The sequence below is a fragment of the Haplochromis burtoni genome, unplaced genomic scaffold, assembly GCF_018398535.1.
Source record: "Haplochromis burtoni strain Fernald_Lab_line unplaced genomic scaffold, NCSU_Asbu1 Contig_171, whole genome shotgun sequence".
Taxonomy (NCBI): Eukaryota; Metazoa; Chordata; class Actinopteri; order Cichliformes; family Cichlidae; genus Haplochromis; species Haplochromis burtoni.
Window position 1 is genome coordinate 884937 of NW_024582532.1, and position 22025 is coordinate 906961.

General features: G+C 39.3%; 1 protein-coding gene across 3 annotated transcripts in view; it reads right to left on the reverse strand.

The window, feature by feature from the left end:
- Nucleotides 1-4532: 4532 nt before the first annotated feature.
- atp9b (ATPase phospholipid transporting 9B) overlaps nt 4533-22025 on the reverse strand; it is a 41870-nt gene continuing 24377 nt past the window's right edge. For 2 of the 3 annotated variants that reach the window (XM_005943537.3, XM_014340493.2), the window contains 18 exons: nt 21615-21757; nt 19789-19901; nt 17803-18051; nt 14376-14537; nt 14078-14170; nt 12457-12540; nt 11824-11994; nt 11253-11351; nt 10081-10170; nt 9624-9768; nt 9099-9163; nt 8729-8884; nt 8445-8509; nt 8171-8279; nt 8017-8074; nt 6916-7119; nt 6315-6347; nt 4533-6021 (listed from right to left, as the gene is read on the reverse strand). In XM_005943537.3, the coding sequence (XP_005943599.2) occupies nt 5885-6021; nt 6315-6347; nt 6916-7119; nt 8017-8074; nt 8171-8279; nt 8445-8509; nt 8729-8884; nt 9099-9163; nt 9624-9768; nt 10081-10170; nt 11253-11351; nt 11824-11994; nt 12457-12540; nt 14078-14170; nt 14376-14537; nt 17803-18051; nt 19789-19901; nt 21615-21757 (2176 nt within the window). In that variant the 3' untranslated portion in view covers nt 4533-5884. The remainder of the gene's footprint in view (nt 6022-6314; nt 6348-6915; nt 7120-8016; nt 8075-8170; nt 8280-8444; nt 8510-8728; nt 8885-9098; nt 9164-9623; nt 9769-10080; nt 10171-11252; nt 11352-11823; nt 11995-12456; nt 12541-14077; nt 14171-14375; nt 14538-17802; nt 18052-19788; nt 19902-21614; nt 21758-22025) is intronic. The other variant, XM_005943538.3, reaches the window with a different exon arrangement.

Consider the following 22025-nt stretch of genomic DNA (forward strand, 5'->3'; position numbering starts at 1 on the left):
AACACAGGGAGAATATGCAAACTCCACACAGAAAGACCCCAGCCGGATGGTGGAATTGAATATAAATATTCTGACTCCTTTTCCTCTCTTCCTCCACTTTTTCCCTTGCAAAATATTTATATGAGCAGCTTCTACCATCTTCACAAATGGTTGTACCTCAGTTGTTCTAAAATGTTTTTGCAGTACTTACAGTGGGATGCAAAAGTTTGGGCAACCTTGTTAATAGTCATTATTTTCCTGTATAAATCGTCTGTTGTTACAATAAAAAATGTCAGTTAAATATATCATATAGGAGACACACACAGTGATATTTGAGAAGTGAAATGAAGTTTATTGGATTTACAGAAAGTGTGCAATAATTGTTTAAACAAAATCAGGCAGGTGCATAAATTTGGGCACCACAAAAAAAGAAATGAAATCAATATTTAGTAGATCCGCCTTTTGCAGAAATTACAGCCTCTAAACGCTTCCTGTAGGTTCCAATGAGAGTCTGGATTGTGGTTGAAGGTATTTTGGACCATTCCTCTTTACAAAACATCTCTAGTAGTTCAGGACCTCTCTTTAACTCACACAACAGATTTTCAATAATATTCAGGTCTGGGGACTGAGATGTCCAGAACGTTGTACTTGTTCCTCTGCATGAATGCCTTAGTGGATTTTGAGCAGTGTTTCGGGTCGTTGTCTTGTTGAAAGATCCAGCCCCGGCGCAGCTTCAGCTTTGTCACTGATTCCTGGACATTGGTCTCCACAATCTGCTGATATTGAGTGGAATCCATGTGTCCCTCATCTTTGACAAGATTCCCAGTCCCTGCACTGGCCACACAGCCCCACAGCAGGATGGAACCACCACCATATTTCACTGTTGGTAGCAGGTGTTTTTCTTGGAATGCTGTGTTCTTTTTCCTCCATGCATAACACCCCTTGTTATGCCCAAATACCTCAATCTTAGTTTCATCAGTCCCCAGCACCTTATTCCAGAATGAAGCTGGCTTGTCCAAATGTGCTTTAGCAAACCTCAAGCGGCTCTGTTTGTGCTGTGGGCGGAGAAAAGGCTTCCTCTGCATCACTCTCACGTACAGCATCTCCTTGTGTAAAGCGCGCTGAATGGTTGAACGATGCACAGTGACTCCATCTGCTGCAAGATGATGTTGTAGGTCTTTGGTGCTGGTCTGTGGGTTGACTGACGGTTCTCACCATTCGTTGCTTCTGTCTATCTGAGATTTTTCTTGGTCTGCCACTTCGAGCCTTAACTTGAACTGAGCCTGTGGTCTTCCATTTTCTCAATATGTTCCTAACTGTGGAAACAGACAGCTTAAATCTCTGAGACAGCTTTCTGTATCCTTCCCCTAAACCATGATGGTGAACAATCTTTGTCTTCAGGTCATTTGAGAGTAGTTTTGAGACCCCCATGTTGCTACTCTTCAGAGAAAATTAAAAGAGGGAAACTTACAATTGACCCCCTTAAATACTCTCTCATTATTGGATTCACCTGTGTATGTAGGTCAGGGGTCGCTGAGCTTACCAAGTCAATTTGAGTTCCAATAATTAGTTCTAAAGGTTTTGGAATCAATAAAATGACAACAGTGCCCAAATTTATGCACCTGCCTGATTTTGTTTAAACAATTATTGCACACTTTCTGCAAATCCAATAAACTTCATTTCACTTCTCAAATATCACTGTGTGTGTCTCCTATATGATATATTTAACTGACATTTTTTATTGTAACAACCAACGATTTATACAGGAAAATAATGACTATTAACAAGGCTGCCCAAACTTTTGCATCCCACTGTATATTCATGACTTACAGCTGTGTTCTCATCAGATCTGAACTAGACAATTTGTAGACACCTGTCTTAGTTAATTGTATAAATATCCTAAAACGTTTTCAAATGCTAGCAAAGAATGAGAAGTGCTCTTTCTGATGTGCACAATAACAAACTAAACCCAAGTAAATGAGAAAAACTGAGAAGAACTATTTGATGAAAGTGCACCAGACGTGATTTGTGTGGCCAGTAGTTTAAAAAGAAAATCAATATTCTCACATTAATGTGATCATTTCTAAACACATTCTTTTCCCTGACCGCTTTTTTAACCTTCAGAAGCACTTTAATGTTTTCTGTGCTTACTTCTGTACATCTGAACAGAGCGGAGCACTTAGGCTCTTCTGTCTCCGTTTATATAAGGAGATGTTTATTTATCAACCAATGACTTAGAGCACTTCAGCACTCTTGTTTCTGCCTCACTCGGGAGCAAATTTTGAGCTTCTGGGTGAACATCGTTCTGCTGCACGGCCAACTCATCCTTGACGCTAATACGTTTCTAATCTCGGTGTTTAGCCGATGCTTGCTACTGTCACTGTGCTAAAAGGGTTCTCCGTTTTTTGTTTCTCTTTTCTTTTTGCATAACTGGTCATGTGTCATCTAGCAGTGTTAAATATTACTCAGTGCTAGGCAACTAATAACTTACCCAAGTTACATAGCAGTAGTTTTGTTGTACCTCGATTGAAGTGACTGATATTGAAACAGATTGATCTGATGTGTCGTTGGAGTTTTTCTAAAAGAAAAAAAAAAAGCATTGGATGATTACCTGTATGCTCAAACTATGCTTGTTTTATTGGTGAACCTGTGCCTTTGGACCGTGATTAACAAACCCCTGGTGGTCTGAAGCCAACACACAAGTGCATTAAACCTGCAATCTTTCTAATGGCCACTAGGGGGTGAAGCCTCTGGTTGCCAGAGGAAGTTTACTTAATAACAGACTATGAGGAAAATCTCCTCATTCATTCATTCGATACACATTTTTCTGATGAGTTCATGGTCTCAGTTGCTTGTTTCAGGGATTGGTGAATACAACGTGTTGTTCATTTTACATGAGGGTGAGTGTTCATGTTTCTAAGTCATATTCAGTTTAAAAACAATGCTGCTTTTCTTGAGGCTTCACAACACGACCTCAGTAACCATGGGTGATGGCGCGCTGTCTGTCTTTTATATACAGTCTAATTCCAGCTAAGTCAAAATCACAGTTTCTGTAACGCAATTAAAATTAAAACCACTTTAAAGGTGTTTTTCTTTTGGTTTGTTTTTTAAGAAACAATTCTAATTCTTTCCCCCCCCCCATAAAACAAACAATTACTGTACCATTACTCAGTTTCATCAAGAACACAAATGAATCTAAGAAATCTGCAGCGGTTCTCCTTTTAGTACAATAAATCATTAGTCCCACGAGCATTATCCGGTCCATCAAAGCTCCTTGTGCAGCACATTAACTCTATACTTTTGCTGGTCTGGGAAACAAACCACAATAACTCTTTCATAAATGTTGCAAGAAGAGTAAAACACAACCTGCAGTGCAGCACTTCTTCCCCTCCCCACAAAGTGAAAAGCGTGAGATGAAAGAACTTTTCTTAACATGTCGAAGTCATCGGACCATCACATTCATCACTGGGTCACCCTCCATCAGCAAAGTACTTCCTGCTCCATGGGGAGAAAAATTGATAGCACATTGTCTGTTTGCTCAATGGCTGCCTTAGATTACATGGTAAAACATATAGTTTCTTTTAAAGAGTCATTAAAGCTTCCTCCATGCGGCTCACATTTAAAAGCACCGACGTTTCCTCTTGTTGTACATAGAGTAGAGTAGACATTTCTCAGGTGAGGGATATTTTAATACAAAAATGGAAACGTGGGCCAATTACAGGTTTGGGTGCTTGAAGTGATTTAAAACATGCATGTAATTCATCTTAGGTAGTCTGAAACTTTAGCATCAACACGGATGAAAATGGCATTTTTAATTTCATATATAAGTTAAATAATTGCTAAAACTCCAATGCATTTTTTTGCTGGTTTGAAAAGGTTCATAAACGATTCTACAACTACATGCGGCGACATAAGTGAAGGATTCCAAACTTCACACTTAATTTTTCTAATTTATTTAACATGAACATTTCTTAGCAGTAAGGCGAATCACTTAATTGTCTAAACTTTAACTAAATGCTCCAGTCCCTTTGTATATAATTAATGGACAGGCGTTTAAGTTTGCAAACAGACCAACATTTCAACACTGTCTTCAGATGATTGAAATGTTGCACAATTAAAAAGCTGTGACCTCATATGTGCGCCCTAGTCCCTTCTTTCCTTAAGTTTGGTAATATCCAGCTGAGATGCACCTGATACACTTTGGTGGAATACAGCTTTAGTTTAATAATAATTTGATTAGATAGGAGTTTTTGAAAATTCTGGTCACAGATTTTAAATCATTTTTCATCATTTGAGCCTCAGAAACAAATAGATGCTATTTGCAATCTGTTACAGAAACTTTGTTTTGTTTTTAAATGTAAAAAAACAAAACAAAACAAAAAAACCCAAAAAACAAACACCTAAGGTTCAACACTCAAGTTCATACATGACTGAAACTCATTTGCTCTCCAGTATTTAGTCTCTGTCTCCATCTAGTGGCCAGATGATAAACCTAACAATGAATATATCCTTGGCTGCCTCTGCTTTCAGTTAGAAAAATCCAAACAGGAACATTTTTAGTATTCATTGTCTTTTTATTACTCCTTAATCAATACCAGTTTTTATAAATAACAGACATACGGTTAGAAATTGCTGTGTCAGCCATGGAAAGTAAGATCATAAGAAACTTGACAGAAAACAGGAATCAACAACTGGAATTGCTGCTTGTAAGAATGAAAATCGCAATTTCAAACATTCAATGCAATTTGCATCAAAGTATTTTTTTCCCCCAAAGAACTACAATGATAAAACTCATTCCTCCTTAAAAAGGGATGAATGTCAAAGTCCACTGCAGGTCAAAGTCAAACCGGAGCAAAAGAGTCAAATTGTCAATAAAGCCCTAAAAGCTTTCAGCCAGCGAGTTTAATCAGGGCCCTTATTATAGTTTGCCATCATGAAAAAACTTGTTCTCCAAGAAAAGCAGCAGGATTCAAGTTCAGATATGGCTGTGGAGGCAAAAAAAACCGAACCTAAACCTCTGAGATGCAGATTGAATACATGAACATCATAATGAGGCACAGAGCTGCCACGCTGACAGGAGGACTGACGGCCACAGACGCACACAAGTGTGAAATTATACAATCAAAGCCAAACATGGAAACATTTAGGAGTTCTGATTCTACACTACAAAGACTACAGATTGATGTCTTAAAAATGTAAAGTTCACTTCAAAGCCAGTCCCAGGAAGCTTCAACCCTCAACACATCAACAGCATTTTCTCTCGAATGATTTTTGGTTAATGCACGTCTGTATGAGATTGAAACACAGCGAGTTTTACATTAAGTCCAGTAACAATCAAAGCTGCATGTAAAGACTTTATTTACAGTAACACAAGAAACCAGTGAATCATCCTTTTCTCTCTTACTGCAGCTCAACACTGTTCAAACACACCGCCCAGCAACTGTAATTAATACCATAAATAAAAAAAAAAAAGGTGACACTTATAGTAAAAAAGTTTCCAAACGCCACATATAAAAATCTAAACACTGAAAGTAATGCATCTGAACTGTATAAAATGACGAGCTGATGTATTTAAATGCTTTAAAACAAAAGAAGGCAGGTCGACCCCCTTTGGGAAAAAGTGGGGTCAAGTGTTTCGGGCCTTCCAAGTGCAGTCACCGCGCCTGTACCCCTCCTCTGACAGTCTTTTATTATGTGCTCAATCTTTTCAAGTAATTCCATGTATCAGTGGCAAACCCCCCCTCAAAAAAAAACCCAACAACTTTCTTTCAGTTTTTTTTTTTTGATTGTTCCAGTGTTTCCTCTGTCCATCACTGAGGACCAGTGTGTACAAAAAGTGCGAAAATTACAAAGCTCATTGCTGCACAGAACTACAAACCTAACAAAAACATAATCCCAGTTTGGCTCATGAGGAGAGCTTGGAGTAGCTTGGTGGTGAAAATTTGCGCTTCAGGTATTTGATTATGTAGAGAGGAAGACAGCTGACGAGTGTGATGGCGGACACCTTCCACAGGAAAGGCCAAGTCGTGATGAAGGACGAGTCTGGGAGAAGGAAAGAGGACAATCGTCAGAGTTCTGTCATAACTCCACAGGAAATTAGGAAAGGGTAAAGACTTTATCACAGCGACATGATCGCGCTCTAAAATTATGTTTGTGATTGCGTTTGGGTCAAAGCATGAAAATAAAAACTTAAACACGTGAGATGAAAACGACCCACACGACAAAATAAACCCAAGAACATAAGATGATGCAAACATACAGATGCAAGACCAGATACATAATATCAGAGACAGATGAAGGAGAAAGGGGTGTGAATTCACAGGCTGTACACCTACCAAGGAAAGCTCCCAACGACACCCTGCCTATGCCTGTCGCCGACACACAGAAGCAAAAGAAGTGCAGCAGAAACAGTGAGTGCAGTGCAAAAAGTTAGCAGTGAAGAAAGAAATAAAAATAGGACAGACAGAGAGAGAAGAAAAAGACTGAGGAGGGAATAAAAGCACAGAGCTGAGGGTTTAAACAACAGCGCAACACTTAGGTGCCAAGTAGTGTTACATCAAACTAAACAGAGCGGGCACAGCGAAGAAGAAGGCGGTTCCTTGAAGTACTCAGACCAATCAATACTGGACGTATCAAACCAAAAGTAAAAGCCTCACACCAACTGTTCAAGCTGTTCACAAGCAGGTTAGTTGACTGTTTAGCAACTGAAAAATAGCAAATTTGCATCACTCTTCATGGTTGTTCAGACTAAGGTTTTATTTTAATGAGAAAATATTCAGTAGATTAAAGTACAACAATAAGTTCTCATACAAGCTTTCATATAACTATTTGATAGGATTTTTAAATATGAAGATATTCTATTATCTCCTGAAACCTTAAATGTTTAAAAAGGTCAGTAAACCAGTAGTGAAAAACTCAGAGGAAAGGTATACCTACCAAAGTACTCGTTGAGGAAGGCGAGTGAGGCGAGGTAGCAACCCAGGCTGAAGAACTCAGCCACCACCATGAGCCAGTGCCAAGTGCGGATCGTCAGCGCCACCATCAGCAGCTCAGTCAGGATGAGCGCCGTGAAGGAGATGGCAACCACGTGAACGAACTCCGACTCAAACAGCACCAGCGCGCCGTACATGAGGATGCCCCCTGGTGGCGCCAAAGGAAACATGCGGACTTTAAAAACTTTTTTTGCGCGATTAGGTCTGGTCTAAGCGTCTGGGCTTAACTAAAATTACATTACTCATTATTCATTCAGGACTTGCTGTGCACCAGATCTCCCTTTAAGAAATCACGATTGTTTTCTAAAGATTAACTGGCCCAGTCTATCAGTTTCATCAACAGTGGTCTGGGACACTGAGTTAAGGATTATGGTGTCTGCAGATAAGGACTGATTCAATAACATTATTTATGAGGCTGAAGGATCCACAATGACTTCCAGTGTGTCTCACTCTTGAGTGTCCAGACACACACTCATCTTTGGGCGCCTGCTGTATCTTGATAGCTTTTCATTTTATCATAACACTACACAAATTGAGCTTAATAGCCTATAACTGATCACGTAATTGCTTTTTCATATTGGCTTAATACAGCGCATTCCACCGACTCAACGTCTGTAATAAATTATGCCCGATCAGTTCCTAATATTTTCTTCCTTTCATATTGCTTTTTTCCCTCTCCACACACCGAGTATTGGCCTTTAATTAAAAACCTCGAGCTGTCAGGAAGTCACGCTTGAGCAAGAACATAGATCTTTCTCACTCGCTGCATGGCTTAGCGATTACAGAAATATCGATTTACTGGACAGACAAAAGCTTGCATGTAAAAGCGGATGGCAGTTGGAAACCTTAGATACTGAGAAACGGACTGTGCAAGGGTTTGAAGGGGCCCTGGGACTGTGCTACTAGACAATGCACAAATGATGAAATGGTGGCTGAAGAGTTGCTCTGACAGTTTAAAGATAGAATCACGCTGTAGATGGTTCTGCTATAACTTGAAAGTTGATTTTAGGAAGCAAATGTGAGTGAATGATAAGGAAAAACACACCTTGATAGACACTGATCAAAACCCAAATGAAGAAAGTCTTGAAAGACAATGAACGTCCCTGAAAGAGAGGAAGACATGTTGTTACTTGTTTAAATTCTAGCGAAGGAAAGCTATCAAAAACAAAGATTAAAAAAAAAAAAAAATGGGATTAAACCTTAGTGAGGTCCTTATAAAGCTCTGGGTAGAGCAGGGCCATTTCTGGCTTCACATCTTGGTCCAGGACCAGGGAGAATACAGGAAACATGGTGTAGATAGTCGCATACCTACACACAAAGTAAAAAAAAAAAAAAGAGAAAGAAATGAGAGACGAAGACAGGAGAGGCAACAAAACTGAAGGTTATATGATCGAATACTGTAGAAGCTTGCATCAGGGTTATGCTGTTGTGAAGCTGTCCTTACACTGCCCCCATGAGACTTCAGGTACTCACCCGACCATGAGGAAACCCTGGTACAGAGGCACAGAGGCAAAGTAGAAGACGGAGGAGAAGACGGCCTGAGGACAGGACACAAAACTGGTGTCATAAAGTCACCAAATGAGGAATTTTAATGTCCCCTCTGTGGGGAATTTGTAATTTCGTTTTAACCGCAAAACAACTTTCATGATGAACTCATTAGGAACGATCAAAAGCAAAATATAGGCTCAAAATATGTAACAAGAAACATACAGCATTTGTAGTGTTTTGTCTGTGTTTTAATTTAACTATTGCTGTACCTGCATGGTGGAGATGATCATGCCCCTGTGCATGACAAACTGGCCAAGCGCTGCAGAACGCTTGTAGCTGTTCCTGCCGTGAACCATGAGCAGGCGGCCAATGTGCTTAAACTGAGTGATGGAGAAGTCTGCAGCCAGCGACGCCTGCTTCCCTTCCTATGTGAAACAAACAGAATAAAGATGCTAAGCTAAAGTAGAACAACGGTTTTCTTTTTTCTTCACATTTAAAGACATGCCACTTCGTTTTACCAGTTTTATAACTGAGGGATCTGAGTCAAGGTTTTTAGAGTTTTTATGATCAAATTAAGTTATTGGACCTAATCCAGGATAAGACACACAAGGTCTGAATGAAATGTGCAGCAGGCTTTACCTTTCCTTCAATCCCAATGCCACAGTCTGCAGCCTGGATCATACTGACATCATTTCCTCCATCACCTGCCACAAAATTACAAATTACATGATGCAGTTTCTAGAAGTAGCAGCTGGAATGGGCATTTTTAAATCAGTGAGTTTTCACTGCCATCTTGTGGACACATGCAGTAATACTCGGTCTAAGGCCACATGAATCTTCCTCTAACCCAACTAAAATCAGTGATGTTAAATGGTCACATCTGGGATGGGACGGTTAAGAGACTGTGAAATTACGTGTTTTTCTCTGAAGCACTTTACAAACCAGTTCAGCTTTTATCCCAAACACGAGTATGAAATCGGTCTGGTTTAATTTGTCTGTTCACCAGAGTTTTATAAATGGTAAACACTTTCCTCTCGAAAAGATGGGGCTAAATTCACACAGATATTTTCTCCCGCTAACAGATTTTCCCAGGCTGTCCGTGGATCGTAGCCAAATGCCTTGTGGGCAAGCAGGTCTGCCGCCCCTATATCTGTCAACACTTACCTATGGCGCAGGTTCTGTTGGCTGTGTGCTGTTGGAGGAGTCTGACGATCTGAGCCTTCTGAGTTGGAGAGCAGCGACAGCAGACCACTGCCGGACACTGACACGCCAGCTCCACAAACTCATGCTCATAGTACCTCAGACACACCTGTAGCACCACAAAGGAAGTAGCATACATAAAAAAAAAAAAACTAACAAAAAAACCAAAAAAAACCCCCAAAGGTTGTGTGACATAAATTACCTTGTTGACCAGAAAACACAGTGAAAATGTTAAATTCCTGCTTAACTTTTGTTTTTGTTTTTTTAAATTCAGCTCAATGTTCCAGTTGTTTTTATTATCTTTCCCTCTCCAACTCCTCCACTTCTTGGGTGAACTCCAAAGTGTTCGTTTTGGCTAAGAAGTACACCCTCAACATCATCGGCTGTGCAAGCGTCACTGCACTGCACTGTGCTGTAGTACCTCTAAGGAGTCTCCTGAGATGACCAGAGCACAGTCATGTTTCCTTCTGAAGGCGTTCAGCTCCAGATGGGCCTCTCCTCTGTTTGAGACCTGCTCGAGAGCCACACAATACAATTATCCACAAGATCATTTAAGCTTTTTGTTATCGCACATTTAATCTTAGTGAACAGCTATCTGTTTTGGAAAATGCAAAGTGGACAAGATGTTCGCTGCCATAAGCTTTCCATTTACTCTTTGAAGTTTACTTATAGACACATTTCTACTAATCAGGCAGGCAGGCTTCTCTTACATGCAGGTAGACAGTCTGTATAGAGGCAAAATGTAATCGTGAAATGAAGAGCTAACATAATATATATGCTTTTAGAAAAGTGGATAGAAAAGTAGTTTTTAAAACAGCCATACACACCTGCCCACGCCCTTAGGTCTGCCAATCAGCAGCTCTTTAAGGTGCTGAACACCAAGGGTAAATTTAGAGGTGACCATGCTTTTGCTGTAGCTGCTCCAAAGTTGTAGCATGATTGGCCTTTTGCACGTTAGGCAGACCTCTGCTCTTTCTGAGTTTATAACTCTTCTTAAAACATATTTATTTGCTGAAGCCTTTGGCACATTTTAAGAGATTGACTCTGTTTTACTATTTTTTCTAATTCCCTAATTTTTAACATGTTTTATTGTTTATGCTATTTGTATATGTGGTTCAGGGGGTTTGGAAGCTCATCTCGTAACCTGAAGGTTGCCGGTTCGATCCCCAGCTCTGTCTGTCCTGGTTGTTGTGTCCTTGGGCAAGACACTTCACCTACCGCCTACTGGTGTTGGCCAGAGGGGCCGATATGGCAGCCTCGCTTCTGTCAGTCTGCCCCAGGGCAGCTGTGGCTACAACTGTAGCTTGCCTCCACCAGTGTGTGAATGTGAGAGTGAATGAATAGTCAAATTGTAATGTAAAGCACTTTGAGGGTCTCGAAAAGCGCTATATAAATGCAATCCATTATTATTATTACAGCGATTTAAAACAGTAGTTTTATTTTAAACTGCTTTAAAAATAAAGGTGGTATGGTAACCATAATCTCTTATCCACCCTCCCTGAAAAACTGAGTTACACCCAGAGTGTGAAGCAGCCAACTAGCCGACAGGTCCTTTTATGCAAACACTTCATGTTTTCAAATAAAACAGCGTACCGGTCTGAAGACGTGGATGTCTTGGTTCCTGGAAACCAAATGAGAGCTTTTAGCGATGCACGTAGCCGTCTCAAGCTTGTCCCCAGTCAGCATCCAGATCTGAGAAGAAAACAACATGAAGAAACACAAAGTGTTACAGAAACAGCACAAAAATGGAGTAAAATTAAACAAATAAGATCTTCAGTTATCTCCAACACTTTATGGTTAATTAACATGAAAATACATCAAATTCTGATTAGGTGTAATATTATAGTTTTCCTGCTTTTTATCCCTCCTGAAGTAATTATTAAGCAACTTTCCTTCAAGGTATCAGTATTGTTGTTTAAACATAATGCTAACAAGCAGCAAAATGAATTTTTCTTCAGTCTCGATTGAGAAAAATTATGTTTTAATCTTTTAATTATTTCTTCCACCTTTTTCCTTTTACTCCCTTGCATTAACGCTACCATGTCACTATTACTTTAATAGTTTTGTTGGACTGCAACAAAGTAAATAAATCAAAGTGGAGATGATCTGACGAAAAAAAAAAAAAAAGCATCGGTCTGGCGTCCAGTTTTATTTCTGCACCGACCTTGATGCCAGCATTTCTAAGCAGCTCCAGCGTGGGCCTGACGTCTGCTTGTAGCTGGTCTTCCACACCAGTCAGACACAGAAGCTCCATCTCTCGCTCGAGACTCTCCACCACTGCTGCGACCTTCAGGGTTCGATCGTGGATACTCAGTTTCGCTTGATTGTAGCGATTCTGCACAAAAAAAGGAGAAAGAACAAAAATAACGAATAAAATCATGAAGCGATTCAGAGCTTCAGAACCGCAAATAGTGGACACGCCTGTTATTCTCCCTTTAGAGTAGTTTGAACTGCAGAGACTACAAAACCAATAAAAGTATTTACAGGCAAACATGAAAGTGATCTGAGGATTATGATGGGTTTGTGGTTGTTTACTAATGTCAAAGAATTCCTTTTTTTTTATGAGTTACTTAAACATTTGTTTCATCTACTCTTCTTTCATTATTTTTTTATGACAGTTATATCAGTAAGTGTAAGTTAAAAGTCCAGAGGAACCACGAACTTCACCCTCAAAAATGACCGTACAGTGAAAACACATATTTAGATTTTCATTTGGAGGGCTGTCAAAGCAGACTATATTAGATTTAAAGAGGTACACATCGTTCCTTATAAACCAACAACTGATAAACCTGCATACCTCAAAGTCCTGATACTGCTCCTCAGATAAACACTTCTTCGCCACCACCAGAGTCCTCAGGCCCTCTCTGGCCATGTTCCCACACTGAAAGGAAGGAGATCAGAGATCTATTTCAGGGGTGTTTTCAGTCTCAAGTATCTTTCAAAAGCTTCATCGCTCTTGACTGAAGTAGAAGATGTTGTGTATTTACAATAAATGTTTGCGAATGTTTCCCTGAGATGAATTTCAATCAAATCTAGGGCAGATAAGTTCTTTTATTAGAGCAGCTGCTGTGCAAGTACACCGTGCAGACACTACTGTCAATAACAGCATATTGTTACCAACACCAAAAGAAATCAATATTGAATAACATACCCTGTGGTGAAATTCAGAGGACACAGTAAAACAAAGGGATGGATGGCAGTTTATTTTTGATATGAAACACCAATAGGGGCAATCTGTCCACTTGATTGGTTATTGACAAGCTGAGTAACTGCAGCGAGCTGATCTGACAACGGGATATTACGGCCAACAGGACATCATTAGCACCATTGTTCAAGAATATGACATACTGTAATTACTTCAACTTTATCTAGGTCACTAATTAAATCAAAAGCTGCCCCCGGTGCTAAATGACTCAATAATGCCAATATAATTATGAACATATGCGCACAAGACCTTCGACCACCAAACTGGTGTAGGTGGCCTGTTGATCTTTTGATGAAATGTCCCCATTAATAGAGATGCCGTAAGCAGCTAAGCTCTCGTATATTTGTTATTCATGTTGGTTATTTTATTACTTCACATAAGTAGAAACAAATGAGAAAAATACTGGCAGAGAAAGACTACATTTAGTATACATTAAATTAACATGCCTTTTTAAGACATGAAATTGCATAACATATTTTTAAAGCAGGTGTTTTTCAGCATAACTTTTATTTATTTAGTTTGAGTTCAACAACTGTATTTAAAATCTTTTATATTTAAAGCTCCACAATCCCTTAACTATTATGTTATGTGAGAACAGCATGCGTCAACAGTTCACACAAAAATGTTTTGAGGATGCGCACAGACTGATTAGAGCACGATGTTTCTTGTCCCTGCTCCAAAACCTGTAATTATGCTGTCTGCCCATCATTTTACATAGACTGTAATTACAAGTAGCCAAGAAGAAAAACTGGTTACATCAGCCCTAACTCCAATTCTGAGCCAGAGATATTGAGAATTTCGGGCAGTGACAATCTAAAAGATCTACAAATCGGGGACCTATCCGGGAGTCAGTTAAACCAGGTTCCTTCAGCATAAGCAAAGTTATATTCAAGACCTTTTTAATGGTGTTGGAATGAAACTGAATCTTAGAAAGACCAATCAGGTAACAGTCTTTATCTGGCACTAGCTGAGGCACTAATTTGACAAACTGCACCAATCCAAGCGTGCTGCCTTATAGTAACCGTGTGCAAACACATAGACCACTTAAGAGCGCAGGAATAGTGTCACCAACTCACTGTTGTGATTCTCATCCTGAACCAAAATTTGGTTAAGACTAACTTTAATGGAATTTGCGCCTCTTTGATCCAGTTCTGTCCAAACTATATTTAAAGGAAGTATCCAGTAAAATCTTTGATATGACTCAAATTTGTACCTCTTCTTCCAACCAGTCGTTATACTGGACGATGCTCGCCATGGCAACATCAGCACCCTTCATGTAGAAAGTGATATCCCCCGTTGACTCCTCCTAAATAGTTGGAAAATAAAAATAGCTACGTTTCTTCTAAATTTGAAGGCATTACTGTGGAAACTAAGCTAAACAGAAGCAACAATAAACAGAATCACAAGATTAGGTTCAAACCTATCTTAAAAATTAGCCCTCATTATGTGCAGGAATAACAGAAACAGGCATGACTCAGACCACACAAAAAGGAGGATATCATTATACACACCCGAACAATGATGCCCATCCTTTTGCTCTCAGAGGTGAAGGGGAAGATCTGCAGGATGTAAAAGGAGAGAATCTGTCCAGAGGGAGTCTTCAGCTGCAGGGAGGTCAGGTCTCTGTTCACCAGGGTCAAACCAACGCTTTCTGTCCACCGCACCAGCGCCACCTGAGGAAGATTCGATGCTTTGACTTTAATAAAACAGCAGACGAAGATATACTTGTTCACAATGTTTGAGGACCAAATTAAAATACTTAAAATCTTTATTTTAGGATGAATGTTTACTAAAACTAACAGGTTAATGAGAAAATCACTTTATGTAGGAAAGAAAATGATGAAAGTTGACAACATGTAAGCTGATTAAATGTACTTTCACATGCACTTAAAGGATGAGAGAGTGTTACGGCATCTCCAGAGCTGCTGAGCTCTTCCCATTCAGCTCCACATAAGTGTTTTTCTGTTTCTCTTTCCTCTTTTTCCCCTCAGCAGGAACTGCGGCCCCCGAGTGAGTGTTCAGCTGCACACGACTCAATCCTCAATGGGTTCATTTTCAATTTGCTCACTCAAAGGTTGTTATTATACTCTGACCTACAAATTAGAACTTCCTGTTAATACCCCATCATTTCTCCTGCTCCCCCTTTGAGCTCCGTAAAAAGGCTGCCTATATTTACTTAACACACATCTGTGTGCCATTATCCTGTGTGTGTGTTCACATAGCTGCACATGGACACACATGAATTGACACACAACATGTGCTGACATTAAACAGAGTCCTTTTAATCTACTTTATCAGCTCTACAAAAACTATTTAAAGCTTTGTCAACTTTGATACAAATTGCATGTGATTCAAACTGCGTGTGTTACAACATTACTAAAAAAAACGACTGCTGCTGACTAGTTTACTGCAATGGCAGACGTTCTTAAACAACACGATCAATCATTTCAACTGTGTTCACTGTGTTTTAGCAGCCATGTAAATCACAATAGCGGCAAGTGGACTCTTAACAGTTAAATTATTTTCTCTGCTGTAATGTCACTGGTAACATAAAAGGGTACCCTGAAGAGCTCAATTTATTTTGGGATCATTTGACACACTTTAGATTTGAAAGAGTATCTCAAGACAGAGCAGAAATTGTGCATCTGGATTCATGAGAAACTTCTGTTGGTAACTTGTTTATCCCAAATACAAAACTATAAATCGTCTAGTTTGCGTCTTCTTTTTGCATTTGAGCAAAAGTTCTTGCATAACCAGTTTAACAAACCTTCACAGCCGTCCTGCTATTTGTACACATTTTTAACTGTTATTGATAAGCACACAGGGACACATGCAAACTTAACGGGAAAGAAAAGTATATTTACTTGATTATCATTGTGGTGTAATCGACACCAATGTCCCAGCATGTTCATATTGTATCTCACCTTTTTTTGACACAGAGTTATCTTCACAAAGCTTTTGATTTTAGCTCCAAATAAAAATTATCAACACTATGACAGAGTCTAAGAAGTCAAATATTAATAGCCAGTGACCACCAGCTCAGCTGCTTTTCAACTGCAGGAACTGAATGGATCCAACCTGGTGTTTCCCATGACATGAATCTTAGGGGGAATTTCACAAAGATTTCTCTTTTTCTTGGCTTTTCAACAGAATTTTGCAAACTTGGAAGGATCAGGTACTATCAAATTGACGTGCCTTGCATGTATGCCATTAAAAAGGAAGTAGCAAAGAAATATTTTTTATAAAGGAGAATATTAAATGTGAAATAGCAGCTGCTGCAATGCTTTTCTTTTCTTGCATTGGAGATGAAGTGACACAATTTTCCTGATCTTAATGACGGCTGAACAATAATTGTCAACAAACTTCTCAATCCAGAAAGACCAAGTGTGTAATTTAATACGAGCTCCTGAAAGGTGACAAAATGTAGGAAAGAAAAAAAAAGCCACACACATTTAAAGGCGACACTCAAATATTTTTTTCTAATCAGACCACAGGTCGGACGACCTTTGTTCTGATCCCAGTAGCTTCCACTTTATAATGACTGCTTATGATATCCGAAATGATGAGTGAGCCAAACAAACTAAGAGAAGTATAGCGGCTGAGATCGGATGCTGCATTCAATGAGACGAAGGATTCAAAAGAAGAGGGAAATGAAAGACAGAGAAAGAACAAAGGAGAGAGTGAAAGGGGAAGGGAGAGTTCTACCAACAATCACAGATCTACACCTCTCATCCTCCCAGTGAGAAAATTAAATATTGATCAATCCAAGCAGTGTGAGACAATAGAGGGAGGAGAGACAGAGCAGAAAGAGGGGATATAAATAAATATACCCATCAACTTGGAGGGAGGTAGTGCAGGTAAAACAGAAAAATTAGATTTATCTTTTAATACGCTTTTATCTTTATTTTGATTGCCAAAGGTGGCAGGGGGTAAAAAGGAAACTCTGCCAGTCTCACATAGGCTTTACGAACCTTCACATGTCAGTGGTGATAAACATGCCAATAATGCTGCAGTGGGCCTTTAAGGGTAGATTAACTCTCCTCCAATCTGCATTAAACTACTGTTAAAAAAAACAAAACAAAAGCCTGACTTTTTTGTCGTTTTCCTTCTGTGTTCTCCGTGTAATCCAGCTCTCGTGTTACATGGAGAAAGGAAACACTGAGGATCCTCGTGGGGACCGGGCTGCATTCTTCCTTCAGTTACAGCAGTAAATTCTCAGGCAGCTAATATAGACAATTAAAAAGCTTAACCTCTAAAAAGAGTTCATGACCTTTGACTTTCTGCCAGTGAAATGATAATTATGACTAAGCAGGATTATTTAGGATGGCTAATAAATGACACAGAAAGAGATTAGAAATATTTTTACAATGAGTGTTTCAAAAGCAAAATCTCATTTTTCCGCATCCTTTTGTTTAGTATATGCATGTTTTCTCCTACAAAAATATTAAAAGGTGCTAAAATAAAGATTTAAGCTGACTTTAAAATATATTATGGGTTTTTCCAAAGACTCTGAATGAGCTGGGAATCACCCAGAAACGTCACCCATGACAAGGGCGGTATTGTGACAATTTGTCACACACGGATTATTTAAACACATCTGTGTGACTGTAGAAAAAATGGACTCTAAAAGGTAAAGAAAATAATTTTATGTAGTGCACTGTAATGTGTTCAATTCAGACAGTTATTCAATCTTAACAATGTGCTGATTTAATTCATTAGCTTTCTATTTTACGTTCCCTGCCAGCTTCCAACTCCAAGTGTAATCTGCATCACAACAAGTTAACCTCTGATAACCCAAAGTAGTCATAAAATATTGTTTTTGACAAGTGAGGAAAACTGTGACCCACCCAAATTAGATAAGTTTGCTAAATACGAGGTGGAAATAGAGCTATAATCTAATCTTTGACGACCAGGATAACCACTGCGCTTTATATCTACCTCATCTGGGCTGGAGGCTTGATACGTGCGGTTGTCATCACTGAAGTCCTGGTCGGCTTCTGCAGATTCAGTCTCCCCGTTTACGGCATGCGACTCGTACACCGGTGTGACATTGTGGCACAGGGCGATGGCTTTCACGGCCTCGTGGATCCGGCTGCTAACGCTCTTACGAACCTTTGGGCCTGATGCCTGGGTCTTCCGCGATGGCGTGGCACCAGTGGCACTACCACTGGATGGCTGGGAAGTTGCCTGAAGTAAGAACAAAAGGTCTGCAGCTGACAACAGTTTCTGTCCAGACTTGTATTAAATATTTAGTTTTTTAAAAGAACTTTATAGATTTGGGCTCGGCTGTTCCTGTGTTATGGCACTGAGTAAAGGAACAATGGCCAGCATAGTGTTGCACAGTTACATGAACCTTTGAGCCGTTGTATACAAAATGTCATCACTTTTTTATCCTTTTAAACAGTTTTGTGAAATATTGAAATATCCATGTGAATTCATGAGTTATGGCTAAAAATGTGTTTGCAAGGTACCAGATGCAGTGCCTAAAAGAACTGAATCTGGAGTATATTTATATATATTTATCCCTGCAGACACAGTAAGAAACAGCTAGTTCTTATCAATCTGACACACCTGTTCAAGCTAGATGACACAGCGAGGAGAGGACTGCAGCATAGTCTCCATCATGTTATATTTGGTTTGAGGGCTTTTACATTTTCCTCTCTTTTGACAAGAACCATCAGTTTAAGTGTGCGATTACTGAGCATGACAACAGTCCACAGAGCCAGCTGTAGTTGACAGGAGGACTGCACTCTACTGAGCATTAGACTTTGGTTTATTATTAGACTTGACTCCTGCTGAGCAGAGAAAGGGGCTGACAGGAGTACAGTAAGTACACAAACTTTATCTAAAGGGACTGAAAGATCTACAGGCAGAGATTATTATCCATTCACCCAGATAAACAGTGTCACAGATATAAATGGAGGATTTCTTCTAAATGTACAACAGATACTTGTAGGCAAAAGTTGTGATTAAATTAAGACCTTTAGGTGGGTTTTTTTTAGACTATATTATAAATGATCCTCTTTAAATTTTACACATCACTGTGAGTACAGTACAGAAAAAAGTATTGTATAGCACAAATGAGAGAGGCACTGCTGATCAGCACTGCTTCAGCTGTTCTGCGCTAAAAAGACTAGTCATTTTTCATTAGCTGAGATTAGACATAAGGGTGCGGGGCAGATGGTTTCAGCCTCGACCAGCTGTTTGGAGCTGGCTGAGAGCGAACAATATAATTCTGTCAAGACTGCAGCCAGATCTGAGCCACCCAGTGAGGAAACACTTGCTTACAGTACAGGGAGTCTCTCAGGGACGCCGCATGATGAATGGACAATATGGGCTTCTTTCCTGGAAAACTTATTCTTAGCTCAATATAAAAATTGATTAAACTGATCCGCAGAGAGGGGCAGGAATAAGCGGGAAAACACTGAGGGAAAAAAAGTATTAATTTTAACTGGATACACGCCCATGCTGGGCACAAATTTTCAAAAGTCAAGTAAATTGAGTACCCAGTGTCTATCGTTAGGCATATGTGTTATAGTTTTAAAGTAATACTGAGCGAACACTCACACTAAACAATCATTATTCTGAAATTTACAAAAAAAAAAAAAAAAAGTCTTTTTTTCATAATATGGATGCTAAAAAAATTAGTGCTAAAATTTTTTACATAGATTTTATTTTTAGTGAATTAAAATATTGGACGTTATTTTCATATACACAAATACACTCACACCAATTAATGCACACAAACAAATCAGCATGGAGGTGAGCTGAAGGCAACCAGACTTCTTTTTTAGGTTCATGAAGAGATTTCACCTCTAATCCAAAAGGCTTAAAAGTCCAGATGCCTTTAACTCGGGTGCTTAAGACATACACAGACTAACAGTAGCTGGGTTTTCTCAACCACACGTCATTAAGGTTGCTCACCTGTGCGTATGACTGGACTATATGGCTTTGGATCTCATCCATGGTGTCTGTGCCATAGGATACTGTTCCCAGGTGGAGTCGCTTGAATATCATTTCGTTTTGTGTCAGAGTGCCTGCAGTTCAGAAGATTATTTAGACATTACCATATAAAACAAGCAGAACATCCACAGCACCTGAATCACAATTCAACAAACTCTCACAAGATAATGTTTAAGACCCATCGCAAGTGTAGAATAACAGTACTGTGTCTGTACTGTGACTATCATTATGTCATGTGTTTTAACAAGACAAGACATAAATAACATTTTCGGTACAAATCCGCAGTCTTTGTTATTGCTGGTCACAACTGTGATGAAATCCTCCCTGAGAGAAACTGAGCAGCTCCTAATTTGGCATCTCTGAACTCCAGCTTCTTGTATCATCTTACATATACACAGATACCCATCAAGCTACAACAGTATCAGATGCCTTATTTATTGTGCAAGCTCTAATCGCTTCCCAAAATTAATAGCTAAAATCGTCCTTGCTTTAAATGTGCAAGCAATCCCCTTCAAGCTTGACACCTTGTGCTCCCAGCCATCCTGCAAAGTTTGGATCACCACCTAGATCTCCAGAGTCAGGTCTGTGACTACAGCACAGAAAACAATCTGTTTATTTGACTATGCTTCTAAGAACCTTATGTTAGGTTTGTGCTCTATATAAATAAACCATGTCTCCACCTTATATCATCCAGAGTTTCTTATTACACAACTGTATACAATAGCAAAATTAAGAGAAATTCAGCCTTTCTGAAAGCTCTCACACACACGCACAAACACACACAGCACAGTGGTCGTCTTCATAAGACCGTTTCCAATATATCATGGGACCTGCAGGGTAGTGCATTTGCCTTCTCACTGACCTAATCTCATTACCAGTATGGACTGCGTGTCCTTTCTAACTATCAGACAAGACTGCATACAAAAAGACTGAGCGAATGTTCAGACACTAAAAGCAAAAGAAAAAAGAAAAATCCTTGAAAATGGGGGCAATGGCCTTGTTTAATGGATGTTGGTTGCCAGAACGTGTGCTGATAGAGCGTAAAGCTGATTAGAGGGCATCTAACTTCCAAAAACATTAGAGGCACAGAGTTAACCAATTCTAATGGATTGATTGTTTGTTCTTTTTTCCATGTACTTTAACTACCAACCTGGATAAATAGGCTCTAAAGCTAATCTATTCCTACCTAGATCAGTGGGGGAAGACAAAGAAGCATATTAGGACCCCAGCAGGAGTTTATCACTCTGACACACCGTCTAGAATTAGAAAAGAGCAGCCATTTGTTTATTAGTGAAACACGCCACAATAGGGAAATAAGAAAACTTGAGGACTCCTGAGAAGCACCTGAAAACGCTGGATTTTTCCTCACTTCTCCGTTTTAACTCACACATGCCCACAGTGTCAAATGTTTCTACTTCAGTTATCATCAAATGTGCTTAATTCATAAAGGAAAAATTAATGTGGCTGCATTAAAGACTCATTCTCAGTTTTTTTTTTTGTTTTTCCTTTTGGTTAATGTGCTTTGATCAGGTAACATCACTTTCTAATCTGCAAGTAGGTTTCGAGACACCTTAAAAATGTTAACATTAAAAACCCATAAATGCTATAATACACACATGTGTCACACACTTGGTGTAGACCTTCCACCTTCTTTGATGGTATAATAAGGCTTCCACAGTCTCTCCCATTTGAAGATGCACAGCCTAAACCAGCATCCAAATCATTTCTCCTCTTGAGGCAAATAATTTCAGTCAAACTCGGATTGTCAGTAAAATCTTAAACACTACCTGTCTTGTCTGTCAGCAGATAGACAAGCCGGCCCAGTTCCTCGGGGATGGTGCTGGTCCTCACAACAGTGCCGGGGATGTTTTCATCTTTCATTATCATCCAACCGTAGGCCGACTTTCCCATGTCCAAGTTTACACGCAAACTAAACAAAAAAAAACGAAATTAAATAAAATGACTGTAATCCACCACCAGTAAAACAACAAAACTGTATTAAAGACCAAATAAAAAGAAAAAATGGCTACAAAAAAAACCACAAAAACAACAAAAAAACAAAAACAAAAGAAAAACCACAAGAAAAGAGAAAGAAAAAGAAAAAAGGGGGAAAACAGATTAAGAGTTTTAAGAGTATCTTTATCTCACCAGTCACAGTAAGGCTACATAAACTAAGAAATAAGAAAACACTGGCTAAT